Source organism: Pipra filicauda, unplaced genomic scaffold (assembly GCF_003945595.2).
Source record: "Pipra filicauda isolate LSUMZ 115617 unplaced genomic scaffold, ASM394559v2 scaffold323_size1005334_pilon, whole genome shotgun sequence".
NCBI lineage: Eukaryota > Metazoa > Chordata > Aves > Passeriformes > Pipridae > Pipra > Pipra filicauda.
The window spans coordinates 81,419-94,421 of NW_024104447.1; the positions used below are offsets into that span (position 1 = coordinate 81,419).

A 13,003-nucleotide genomic window follows, 5' to 3' on the forward strand; every position below is an offset into this window, starting at 1 on the left:
AGATCAATCATCACAAGTGTTTAAAAAAAAAAAAAGAGAAAAAGATTTATTAATTTCGGGGGGGGGGTTGTTTTTTACACCTGCCAGGTTGCATGAGACTCTGAACACAACAACAGTCACCAAATGTACAATAAACATACACACTTAAATAAGAGATGGGGCCCAAGCAGTCTGAGAGGTGCACGGTCAGGGTGCGTGGGTTGGGGTTGTTTTCTTTTTCCTCCAGGAAAATACAGGATCTGACCCAAAAACACCTCCAGGGGACAGCATTAGACCCTGAGGAGCCTGAATCCCCGAGCAAAACATAGACCTTGCAGGCAACCAAGAGGACTCTGGAGTTACGTTCCTGTGGGACATGACTGGAGAGATCTTTGGGTTGCTCTGGTTTAAAAATATAATAATAATAATAATAGTAATAATAATAATAATAATAATAATAATACAACCTATACATTCTGCACTGCAGAAATGGGAAAAAAAAATCCATGCAATCATTGTCTTTTTTTTTCTTGCTTGCTTTTTGCCAACTGTGCAATCACTGTAGTTCCTTACTTCGGAAGGAAAATTCATGGTACTTCCATTTCCAGGGATGCTTCTTCCATAAAGGGCATTAGTTTAACTTGGGACACTTGGAATCACTTCAGTTATGGCCTGACTATGCTGCTGAGGGACAGAGTAAAAACTTTGATGAGGAAGATTTGAGTTCAAAAACTTAAAAAGATTTGAGTTTTAAAATGGTTTTCTGTTGTAGTTTTCCATTTTAAATAACTGGTACAACTGTCCTTGTTCATAAACCGTTCCAACAAAGGTGAATAGAGCAAAATAGTTTTAAACCCCACATGTGCAACATTGTTAATGGGAACAAGTCTGAAGTTCATCTATTGTCAAACATTTAAGACTAAAATTGCTGCTGTAGGGCAGTATTGCCCTGGATATTTCCAAGTCTGCTATTTTCCTACTAATACTATTTTTGGCTCTTTATTAAATAAGCAGCAGCATGAAGAAAAGCCAAGACAAGATCTCCCTCTTCTTCTCCCACACCAACATCATCGCAATGCCTGACATTGTAATTCCAAAGTCCTCAGCAATACAAATTCAAATTAATTAGTAGGCATTGTGGTCACTTGGTCACGCTACCACAGTCGATGGGCTCCCAAATCCATGAAATTTAAAGTCACTTATCACTGCACTAAATGGCAGCTCTGGTCCTCCTTAAATTTACCCAGCTAACTGATGCCCCAAGATGGTGGTATAGCAAGAGAAGTGAAATCCCAGGAATAAATTAATCCCCATTTTGGCAAGTCTCTTTAAAGCTACCTCAGAACAGTTCTGAGCTGGCCAGGATTTGCCATCTGATTTCTCTCATCTCTCTTTCCATGCCATATTAACAGATCTGTTAATTACCAAAGCAATACCCGCTACAAGGCTTTGCCCACAAGGAACCAGACCTCCTCTTGTCCAGCCTGAGTGTGAAGTTCTCCTGTGTCTAAGAGCTTTAAGTCCATAAAACCTGATACCACAATCTGTAGTGCTTACTCATGCGTAATCCTCACATAAATCCAAGGGAATACTCACGAACATGAGTCCTGCATTCACACTCAGTGCAGCACAAGAGAAAACAAATCAAAAAAAACCTCTCTAAGTTCTTCTGTCTTAAGGGCCTCTAAGACACAACATCCTTCTTTGTTATTGTTTTATAAATAAATGTATTCTGTTATGCACAGACATTCTGGGATGAGTTTTCCAGCAGAGAATGGAGGTTCAGACATATGTGGTGTATCCCATCAGGAGTCAATGGAGTTCTAGACATATTCTTGCAACTACCAGAAGCATCAACCAACCAACCAACAAGACCTGTGAAGGAGAATTATGTAAGGAAAAAAATATTATACTGCCTTAAAAGATAAACCTTCTCTTTCCCTTTCTCCTGGTCCCTAAATGCAACATGAATTCTGCACACGGACCAGGTCCACCAAAGCAGGCAACCCTCACAGATGGCTTTCTGTGTCCCATAAACAGTGGTCCACAAGCATGTTTCTGGTGTGTTTCCTGAGTCCAGGGCTGGTCTTTTTATGGAACTGTCCAAAGGAATTACAGTGCATTGTTAACAAGGTTATTTGGAAAAAAATCAGAGTAACCAACTCTCCATCCAGTCTTGAAGGGGAGAAACATGTTCACTTTGAGGTGGCCACAGAGATAAGGACCCAGTCCCTTCAGAGCAGTGCTCCTGTACCCTCATCTTCTCCTGGCACAACTATCTTAGGTCAAAAGTGCAGGTTAAGCTGAGCCTTTTATTTTTTTGTTTACAGGCAAAAAAGCAACCTTCCCTCCAAACAGTGCAGGGGAAAGAGTCAACAGTGGCTCCGTAGTACCCTCGGGTGCTACTATGATTTCAATCACTTTGTCCAACAACAAGACTCCCCTTTTCCTGGAGCTGCTGGGTAACACAGGGCAGGGCAAACAGCATGTAAACAGTTCTGGAGGGCTGGAAAAAGGATAATTTAATGGACTGCTTCAGCACATCTTCACTGTTTGATCCATCCCCACACAGGGACACAAGGAGCCACCACTTGGCTGCTGCTGCTCCTTTCTCCAGGCAGTCTGCTCATGTTGAGCTGGGACATTCCCTTTCACCTTGGCTGCTGAAACAAAGCCACAGGAAGCAGTTTTGCCATACCCTGGCAATTTACATGATGTCCTCCTGTTTAAAGGCTCCCGTTAAAAATATACATACAACAATCTGCCAGGATGCCTTCAGCTAGGCAAGCTTTTCCCATACAATTGAAATAAAAAGTTGTTCGCTGGAGACACTTCCAAAAACGAAAAGTAAGGGTCAGCAGACATGCCAAAAATAAAATCCAGGGCAAGGAGAGGTTTCACTTCTCTTGTCCTTTTTGTTAAAAGCTGCATAAAAGCATCCCAGAAGGATTTTGAGCATACTTCATGGTCACTGGGGACTTAAACCCTCTTAAAGCATTAACAAGAGCTCCAAGATTTTAGTTGAAGGTAAGTGAACAGAGATCAAAACATACGGGGCCCCAGGGTACCCCCACATCTGGGCTGTCAGGGAGGTGACAAGACAAGTAGATGACACCGTGGGGCTGCTTCACTCGTGTTCTGCTGAGAAAGTCCTGGGTTTGGTGATGTGCACCTCGCTGCCCCCACTGCCGTTGGTGGTGGTGGTGATGATGTACTGGGTGGTTTGCTGTTGGCTGCTCGGCTGGGACTCCAGGGGCTCCGGGGGCTGGGAAACACCCACCTGTACCTCGCTGGGCAGCGAGGACGTTTGTTTGTCCAGGTCGGGCTGACCCTCCGAGATCACATAGTGAGTCTGCGGGGGAACAGAAATAATTACTGATCATTGTATCTTCTGTGACTTCTCTGTTCTAATAGTCTGCTGGAAGGTATTTTGGGATGAACAAGGAACTTGGAAATGAAACTCTTTCATTTAACTGTATTTGAGAGCAACATAATGCTTGTCCTTTGATTTGAAGGACATTGGCATTTGGATAATTTATGAATTGTTAAACTCATTACACAAAACCCATCACTTCAGATTAAAGTAACGATTTTGAATACAAGTATTCTGCAAGGTGTTTTTTCTACATTCCATATATTCTAGCAGAAATTGCACTCCCAGTGTCCAATACCAACACAGCGCAATGGCCTGCCTGCCTCCTTGTGCTGGATTGCTTACAAGATAAGACAGCAGGAACTCCTCTTATTTTGTAACCTTACAGATAACAACAAGCTATCAAAATGTTCCCACGAGCTGCTCTGAAATTTGGTTTAATACATACAGCTTAATCATAAATATTTTTAAGACTAAGCAGTACCACTAAATAATACTTTGTCCTGCAAATGTGATTAAAAGAACACTTTAAGCTGGAAGGAGTCATACGCACAAGGGCCAGACAGTGTGGGCTCTGTAAATGGCTACACACAGATTGTATTGTGCAATCTGGACCTCTTCAGGTACCACATTATGCTTTACTCTGTGCCCCAGTCATCAATTTGGCATTGCTTTAACCTTCAAGCTGAAGACTTTACATCTGATGTATTATTCTGGATGAAAAAATGGCCATGATTGTTTTCTTTACCTGAGTAACTGCTTTCACTTGCCCCGTGTTGACAGTGGTAACCGGGGTACCCACAGCGGTCTCTGTGATCACGTACTGCCCTTGGGGGATGGTCATCATCTGAATCTCTGATGCTAAAACATAGAAATTGGAGAATCAAGACTTTGAATCAAACTCAAAGACAACTTTGGAAGATCATGTCTTACGTCAGCAAGATTTAAAGTCTGAAACAGTGGGTGTTGAACAGAAATTCAGGTGCTGTAAAGCCCTGTCAAACTCCACAGGCCTCAACAGAATTATGCCAGGTAACACCAACTGCAGATTGGGCAACTCCTGCAGAGACAACACACCCTGTTCTGACCAAAATCATCACAGAATTACCATCCAGAGCTGCATGGACATGAGAAATCATCTCCTGTCACCCTCCTGTTCTGTACAGTTCTTTCAAGCACTCATCCAAATCTGAACTAGCTGCTGTCCAGCATGTGGATTCTTGCTGAGTGCAAGTTCTTTGGAATAAAGGAGCCCAGTATGCCTGCCCAAACCACATATGGAATCAGGATGGACCTACGGCAGAAGAGCTACAACAACCATCTGCATTTGTCTGAAACTTTATCTTCCTGATCTCTATGAATATTAACCACAAAGCTTAATGAGCTCTGAAAACACAATCCTGTTTGGTAGCTGAAGACCTGGGGCACATATTAGTCACACACACTGGCCAGGCAAGTAGTGAGAGTACTGTGGCACTCACAGTAGCTCCGAAAGGAGTTCCAAGTGCTGGGGAGATACGTGTGCTGGACTGAGGAGCCCTGCTGCTGCTGCAGGCCTTGGTTTGGTGTCGGTGTCACAGTCTGCATCTGTGAAGGGCTGAGTTCCTGCTGGGGTTGTTGCGAGGAGGGACTCAAAGGCTGACCTCCAACCTAAAGAAAAAAAAGGTGTAAGTGTTCTTGGTGTGGTAAGGATTGCATAGCTCTGTGCTCTTCCAGACACATCCTTCTTACAAAGGGAAAACACAGGGTGGGTTCCAGAGCACATCAAGCACAAGAAATGCAAAACTCTCCTCCCTCGCCTCTAACTTGCTTCACTTTATGGCCAGTAAGCACAGACCAGGAAAAACAGAGATGCTGTTTGCCCAAGTGAGTCTATGGCAGAGAACGGAGATTAGAGGCTAAATTCTACCCAAGAGAACCAAGAGCTGCACTTCAAATATTTGAGGAATGCCAGTTTCCATTTACATATTTTAACCAAAAAACTCTATTTAAGCTGCAAATTTGTCAGTTCCCAACTATTTATCTCTAATTTAGGGGAAAAAAAAGAAACACCAGAAACCCCACACAACAAACACCCCAAACAAAACCACAACAAAACACCCCCATACATCCCGGGACACCTGGGAACTACTTGATGATCTCAGAGACGTTCATGTGAGAGTCATTTCATGTGTGGTCCTTTAAGTGACATAGAGAAGACTATCTCCTGCCTCAGCACATGCACTATGTCAGCGGAACAGACTGGCAGGGAAAAGATTCCCTGCAAGAGAAGAGGGAAATACCTGTGGTGATGATTGAGTTGCTGGCGATGGCTCTGTGACCTGGATGTGCTGCACCTGGATGGCATGTTGGGTGTATGTCTGCGGGTCATGGAGCTGCCCAACGTCCACTGTGGAGTGCTGGGACTGGTGAGGTGAGGTAGCCTGGGGAAAAAAAATAAGCAGAGGTGCATATTTCAAATTCTTTACAGAAGCAGCCATGTAAATCTCTTCTGGGACACAAGGTCTGGAATAATGAGGTAGGAGCCATAGTGGAGCACTCCTGCTCAAGCCTGTTGAGTTTCTTTGCACTCCTGGGAGGTAAAGTACACTTAACAGATGTAATGGCACAGAGATGGTTTATCTCAGTGATCTCAATGGCAAGGACTTGCCTGAGCTCATACAAGCTGCTTGTGGCAGTGACTGGTCTGAGAACCAGGATTAGCATCTTTCTATAAAATGTTCACATACTTGAGGTCTGCATATCCAATTCTGTAGTTTGGCATAGCTGTGTCAAGGCAAGGGGCCAGAGGCTTTTAATGGATTTTTTGAACAACACCTGCTAATGATACCAATTGCAGTAACTTAATTACAAGTCTCAGATCTTGATAAAATTAAGGTCTTGATAATATTAATAATACTGCAGGAATCAGTATTCATGCTCTTGTATGGTTACAACAGCCACAGTCACTATTAACTGGGGCCTTTATTAACCCAGTTCAAACCTGATTTGTAACGAGGGGCCAGAGAGAACACAGAATTTCAGATTCAAATCTAACCAAATGGTAGTTTCAGCTTTACCCAGTGGATAACAGACTTGAAGGCTACAGTGATTCCTTACAGCTGCCTATCTTGCTCAGTTACTCTAGTTACACTCTGGTTTTATTTTTAGGAGGCTGTTGAGCATCAGGGAATGAATATTCTAATAGATGATATGAAGGGAACAAGCAAGCACTCTCTGTACTCCCAAATTTTGGCTCTGGTTCACCGAGAACAAGGAAGTACAAATTAGTCTTGAACTGCAGAAAACAGGTCACCCACTGACCCACTTTTCCAGTTGCTGGAGCAGACTCGAGCGAGGGTGCCCAGATGGGGAGAATTAAGTCAAGACTGTGTTGGTATGTCTCCAGCAAGCTGACCAAGGTTGGCAGGACTATTTATGCCCAGTACACGATGCTTATGAAGGGAACCCTATGCATTATCAATTGATTTATCTGTAAGAAATGGTCTGCACCACCTTTTGTAACTACTCCTTAACAAACTTCTGAGTGCTACAGCCCCAAGAATGCACAGGCTTGGTGTGGAAGGGGGCAAAAGCACAGCAAGACTCCCAGCAGGTTACTCACCTGGGCCACTTGAACAACCTGCAGCTGTATGTGCTGAGGCTGCTGCAAGCCAGTTGTGGACTGGGACACAGGGATGTACTGGATGCGCTGGTAATCCCCCTGGGGAGTCCGGTAGTCCGTGGTGAGGGTCTGGGATATCTCTGTCATGGCCTGGGTCAGTAAATCTGTTGTCTGAGCAGGGAGAAGGAGAGAGATACAAACCATCTTCACATATTGATGCACTTTTGCAGGGCTGTAGTTCTTTCCTCACACTGAATTTACACTTACCTTGGGCCTGGTCATTTATTTACAAGAGCTCAATGTGTGCAGAGGTTGGGGTCATAAATAATCACCAGGGATCATCCACTAGAGAACCATTAAGGGCTAACTTAACATACCATAATAAAAATAATTATTTTAACCTTCTGACTTAACAATATTCTATTAGACAACAAAAGTCCTGCATTTGTAAGGAGCTGACTTCATTTCCAAGTCAAAAAGTGCTTCGTGGTCATATTCCATCTTTCCTCCTCCAGACTGATACTTTTCTTGACAACTGTATTTCTGAAGTAAGTAAAACCATTTAATATCTAATTAGTGAGGTGTATGAAGCCAACAGCATCCTGATTGAACCTCTCATTTTTCAAGCAAAACAGTCTTTTATCCACTTAGTCTTCCAACAGTTTTAAACTGTGATCAATAGGATTTCTACAACTATGCAGCATCTCAGCACCCCTGAGGGATACATGTCAGATTTTCTAGTCTCAGCTTTCACTTCTGTGGCAGCTGATGTATTAACAAAGATCAGCCACTGGAGATTCATATCAGTCAGTGCTGCACTGTCCAAAGGCCTACAGAGATCTTGACTCCCTGAACACAGCTGGATCCAGTTCCCAGTCACTGTTAAACACGTTCTCTTGATCCCAAGAACTGCAAGTACCTCAGGGGAGTAGTCCCAGTGAAAATCCATGAGATGTGTGTTTCTGAGTTCATTAGGCATGTGTGAATGTATTATATGGAATCAGTAGGTCTGAATGAAAGAAGGGAATGGAGTTGGGGAAAAAAGGCAAATCCTTAAGAGCTCCAGAAAGAAATACACAGACGTGATCTCAAATCATGTCCTAACACAGCCTTTAAAATGATGTCTGCCAAATAAAGTAAGATCACTAATACCAGAGGGCCTCTGCTGTGGCTGTTCCCCTCCCTTGGCCTGCAGCCCTTACCACGACGGTCTCGCCGGTGGTGCTGTCGGTGGCCAGGACAGCGGGGGTGGAGCTGATGACGGCCGTGGCCAGCGGGGCGTGGATCGTGTTCGGGAGCTGAGCGAGCTCCGGGTGCTTCTTACGGATGTGTTGTACCATCTTTGTCTACAGAAACAAACAGTGTTAGAAGGATGGGCAGGAACACTGCTTGGGGCCATGGGAAATGAGGCTGGTTGGGCACTGAACAGGCTCCCCAGGGCAGTGGGCACAGCACCAAGGCTGCCAGAGCTCCAAGAGGGTTTGGATGATCCTCTGGGGCACAGGGTGTGAATCTTGGGGATGGGTCTGTGCAGGGCTGAGGGTTGGACTGGATGGTCCTTGGGGGGCCCTTCCAACTCAGCATATTTTGGGATTCTGTGAAATCCACCAGTCCGGCCAACTGCAGCTTTTAGGTTTCCCTCAGTGAGGCACCATCAAGATTCACACTATGGGATGCTCTGGTCAAGAAACAAGGATCAGAAAGCTGCTGCTGATTAGAGCTACCTGACACTGAAATATTGCCCCAAACAGCACATCCAGTAGCTTTTTACCCCAACACAGCCAAGTATTTGGGGGACTTTTTCTGAAGGTCATCTTTTCTGTGTTTTGTTTCCCCACTCCTCTCCCTTGTAACTGTCAGTGAGCAGTTTCCAAGCCTTTCCATTTGTGATCACACTCTGTTAACTTTTCCATTCCTTCTTTCAAGCTTGTGCCCTCTATTCAGGGAACCTTTTAGCCCTAAAACAAGCAGGCTGTGCCTGCATTGTCAGCACACGCCATGACACCAGCGCTCTGACTCAGACTAAGAGTGATAGGTGACAGGGGCTGTGGTGAAAGAGCATCACCAGGGACAGGCTGTACCTTTTGGGGCCAAAACACCTCGTACCTTACTGCTGTACTGCTTGGAGCAGTGAGGGCAGCACACGGGAGGGGTGGCAATGGTGCCTGTGAGCTGAGTGTGGGTGCTCAGCATGGGATCCGGCTCTCCTGGGCCTGCAGGACGCAGCTTCCGGATGCTTGGAGGCAACTCAGCACCAGGATGGTTCTTCAGAATGTGTGCTTTGCGTTTGCTGGCGCTCTTGTACACCTGCAGGGGAAAGATTTGGAATTAAAATGGTGCACTGCATACTGAAAACAGCTACCAGTTATCTTGATCTGGAAGGTCTGCGTGTGTCTGCGCAGGGCAGTGGTCACAGCCCCAAGCCTGTCTGAGTTCAAGAAGTGTTTGGACAACACTCTCAGGCACATGGTGGGATTGCCGAGGTGTCCTGCACCGGGCCAGAAATTGGACTTGATGATACTGATGGGTCTCCCCCAGCTCAGCATATTCTGTGATTCTCTATGTTTAGTTAAATCCCTCCAAAATTACAACATAATGCATGAACATATATAACCTTTCCAGTGCTTAATCAGTCTGTAAAAACAACTGACTTCTTGTGTAGCACACAGAAGCCTTTTGAGAACATACTGTATGCCACAACCGGACTCAGAGCAGGACAAGGAGGCAAGAGGAAAACCCTTTTGGCCTGGTACTTGAAGATCAAATGTAAGAGAAGCCACTGATCACCAAAGCTGTAATTTGCCCAATGTTCATTTGTTATGAGGATCGATGCCTCCACTCTCCTCACACACAAAGAATCAAACTGTTTTAGTTCAGTGATTGACATAATTTTTTAATTCTTTTTAGGCACAGCAACAAATGAATATTCTGTAATATTATTTAAAACTATTTTTTCTCCCTTCAAACAAAAGAAAGGAGGCATCACAGAAGAATATACTGAGGATAAGGACATATAAAATACACTGCCTGGTAAATAAATGCCCCCATGCACAAAAAGCAAAGGCCAGGGAATAAGAGCGGGAACGCAAAGGCACTGCAGAAACAGCTTCAGGCTCCACTGAACACTGGAATTACTGGCATATGACTAAATGAGCAGCTTACAGTAAAAGGAGTTAGAGACTTTTAGGAGTGATACAGAAACCAAAAGAACTCAGCGTTCAGGAACTACAGACAGACAGGATACTTAATCCTGGGCTGACACAGGACTAAGAGTCAGTGACTGTTTGCTGGATCACAGTAGTTGTTTTCCAATGCCAAAGACAGCAGAAAAGGATAACTCCAGTTTTCAATTAGCGTTCCACTGCCTTGGCCTAAGCGCATTTTGTCTTCGTTTTTTTTGGACAGTACAGCAGAATGTTGCTGGCAACCACCTCAGAAAAAGCTACAAACCCTGCCAGAGATTTCTATACAGAGACAAATTGGCTGCATACAGGTCTGGGACTGAGCTGTCCTCTGAGGGGTGACTTCCCACACACCTTATCACAGTATTGACAGAAGTAATCTCTGTTGGGTTTGATGATGGGCAATGTGAGCTCTGGCACCTCTTCTATTTTCATGTCTGGATGTCTCTTGGATAAATGATTCACCTTAGGAAAAAGAAACACAGAGAACAAGAACATATTACAGCTGAAAACCAAACAATTGCTGCTTCTCCCAGACATGGATAACAGCCAAACCAGAAGTGAATGATGCAAGTCAGCAGCACCAGAAGCATTTGCTGCTGCAAGTGGTATTGTGCACTCACAGTTGGCTGCTGAAGGTAAACGTGGTCTTGCTAGATCTCATTTACAGTTTCTCTAATCAAAATAAGATGGGGAGGGGTAAAATAGCTCGCCAGAACTGTCTTGCAGCTGAGAGTGAGGTAGTGTAAAGGGCCTCTGCCCAGATCACAGCCCCTATGAAACCTCTGCAAACAAGATCTCTTGCTGCAGTACAGCCTTCACCCAGAGGCAGTGACAGGGCATGGCCAGGAGAGGCCCTCAAGAAGGGGGAGAAACAAAACACAGAAAGAGACTAAGAAAACTGAAGCTGTAAGGCTGAATTAGGCAATATTTTCCTCTCATGTTCTGTTAAATACATTACACATCAGTCAGCATTACTTAGCGTTGAAATATGGGAGTGACAACCAGACACACAAGGCAGGCAGTGAAATGTGCAAAGACAGATTTGCTGAGGAGATAAGACACACAGGTTTAAAAAATGATGTATCACCTCAACTCAGCTATAAAATTCGCCCTGTTTCACAGCATCCTGGCTGGATAAGACCAGGCTGGAGAGGGCTCTGATCAAATTGGTCTAGTGGAAGGTGTCCCTGCCCATGGCAGGGGATTGGAGTAAGATGAGCTTTAAGGTCTCTTCCAGCCCAAAGCCTTCTATGATCATTGCATTCCAACCACTAGAATTCCATCTTCCCTCTTTAACTATTGATCAGGATAGAGCAGGAGGCTGTAGGAGCAGCCAGGCACTCACCAACATGCCCCTGCGGCGGAAGCCCATCATGCAGAGGCGGCACTTGAACATGAAGCTCTCGTAGTCGGTGGATGCGATCCGGGGCTTGAAGGTTTTCGAGCGGCTGATCCGATCAGCCTTCTTGGCCTCCCTCTCCGGGTTGTGCATCCTCTGCATGTGCTCCCGCAGCTTGTCCTTCCTCTGGGAAAGAGCAATCAGGGAGAAAAATGTCAGCACCACCCCAGTGACTGCCTTACGGCCTGTCACGAATGTGAGTTTTCAGGGATCTCGCTCCAGCTTTTCCTCTCAGAAAAATGTGTTTCTCCACTCAGAAGTGTTTAGTCCCTCAGTGTCCCATTACAAGCTCAGTGACAAGGAGCAGGCTGCTGCCACCACACTTTACCTGGCTCACAGTCCGCTCCATCTGTTCTGGTGGGATTTGGAAAGGCATCTGGATAACATGCTGACAGGATGGATGCCATGGACACAGGCACCTCTGTCAGGAATAAGATTAATTCACTGGTATCAGCAAGCAGTTTCTTTACTGAACTGATATAAACAATACAACCCAAGCACCTGCTAGTGGAGCTGAATCATGATCTAGTTCTTAATGAGCAGATAGAAAGTTCCTTTGCTGTTAAATTATTAGAAATAAGATCTGTTTGAAATAAGATGCTGGGGTGGCCTTGCCCCTTAGGAATGGATGTTGTAGCTCACATACAACACCAAGCGGTACATGCAACTTGCAGGCAAGTCTACCATGGTTACACATATTATTTGCTTCCACCTTTGAGAACATGAGCTTATCTACTTGAAGGAGGGCAAGAAATGGTGTTTGTTGTATCAGGAATGGTCCAGCCAAGAGCCACCTCACCTTGAACTGCTTGCCACAGGTGGAGCACAGGAAGTCCTTGCGGTCCGAGTGCCGCAGCATGTGGAGCCGCAGCTTGTCAGGGCGGCAGAAAGCTTTGTCACACTCTGTGCACTGGTAAATCTTCTCAGAGTGGAAACTGCGCACGTGCTTCTTGACCTGGAATGGCAGATCATACAAAAATGGAGCTTATGCAAGAGAGAAGTGAGTGGTAAAACAGTCTAGGAAACCCTATTGAAAAGAAAGAAAGGAAAAAGGTTTTGAAGTTGTCTAATCTGTTTTGGTTTAAAAAGTATTTGATCAGAACAGATATCTCAACAAGAGTTTCTATAAAGCCATAACATCTTTACGGATGGATGATTTGATTTCTTCAAGATTGATTCTTGAAGGCATCAGCTATTGCACAGTTGCACTTAATGGGCAGCAAAGGTCCACGATGTTGTACTGAATCACCCTCGAGTGAACACATTCATCTGAGGTTCATTATCTTCCCTTCATTTGTAAGAAATCTAAATGCAGGGACTAATTTCTTTCAATCAGAGAGAATGAGAGTGCAATTACAATTGGCAAAAAAAAAGAGCCTTAATCAGAAGAGCATTTGCAATTACTTCTCCATACTCTGGGACTATCCTTGACCTCTTCAAACATCTAGTGGGGTTCCCCCCTC

General features: G+C 44.7%; 1 protein-coding gene across 5 annotated transcripts in view; it reads right to left on the bottom strand.

The window, feature by feature from the left end:
• Window positions 1–2,271: 2,271 nt before the first annotated feature.
• Window positions 2,272–13,003, bottom strand: part of PRDM10 (PR/SET domain 10) — a 43,323-nt gene continuing 32,591 nt past the window's right edge. For all 5 annotated transcript variants that reach the window (XM_027740517.2, XM_027740518.2, XM_027740512.2 and 2 more), the window contains 10 exons: window positions 12,340–12,495; window positions 11,487–11,666; window positions 10,493–10,603; window positions 9,063–9,263; window positions 8,159–8,302; window positions 6,957–7,127; window positions 5,635–5,775; window positions 4,834–5,002; window positions 4,101–4,213; window positions 2,272–3,331 (listed from right to left, as the gene is read on the bottom strand). In XM_027740517.2, the coding sequence (XP_027596318.1) occupies window positions 3,107–3,331; window positions 4,101–4,213; window positions 4,834–5,002; window positions 5,635–5,775; window positions 6,957–7,127; window positions 8,159–8,302; window positions 9,063–9,263; window positions 10,493–10,603; window positions 11,487–11,666; window positions 12,340–12,495 (1,611 nt within the window). In that variant the 3' untranslated portion in view covers window positions 2,272–3,106. The remainder of the gene's footprint in view (window positions 3,332–4,100; window positions 4,214–4,833; window positions 5,003–5,634; window positions 5,776–6,956; window positions 7,128–8,158; window positions 8,303–9,062; window positions 9,264–10,492; window positions 10,604–11,486; window positions 11,667–12,339; window positions 12,496–13,003) is intronic.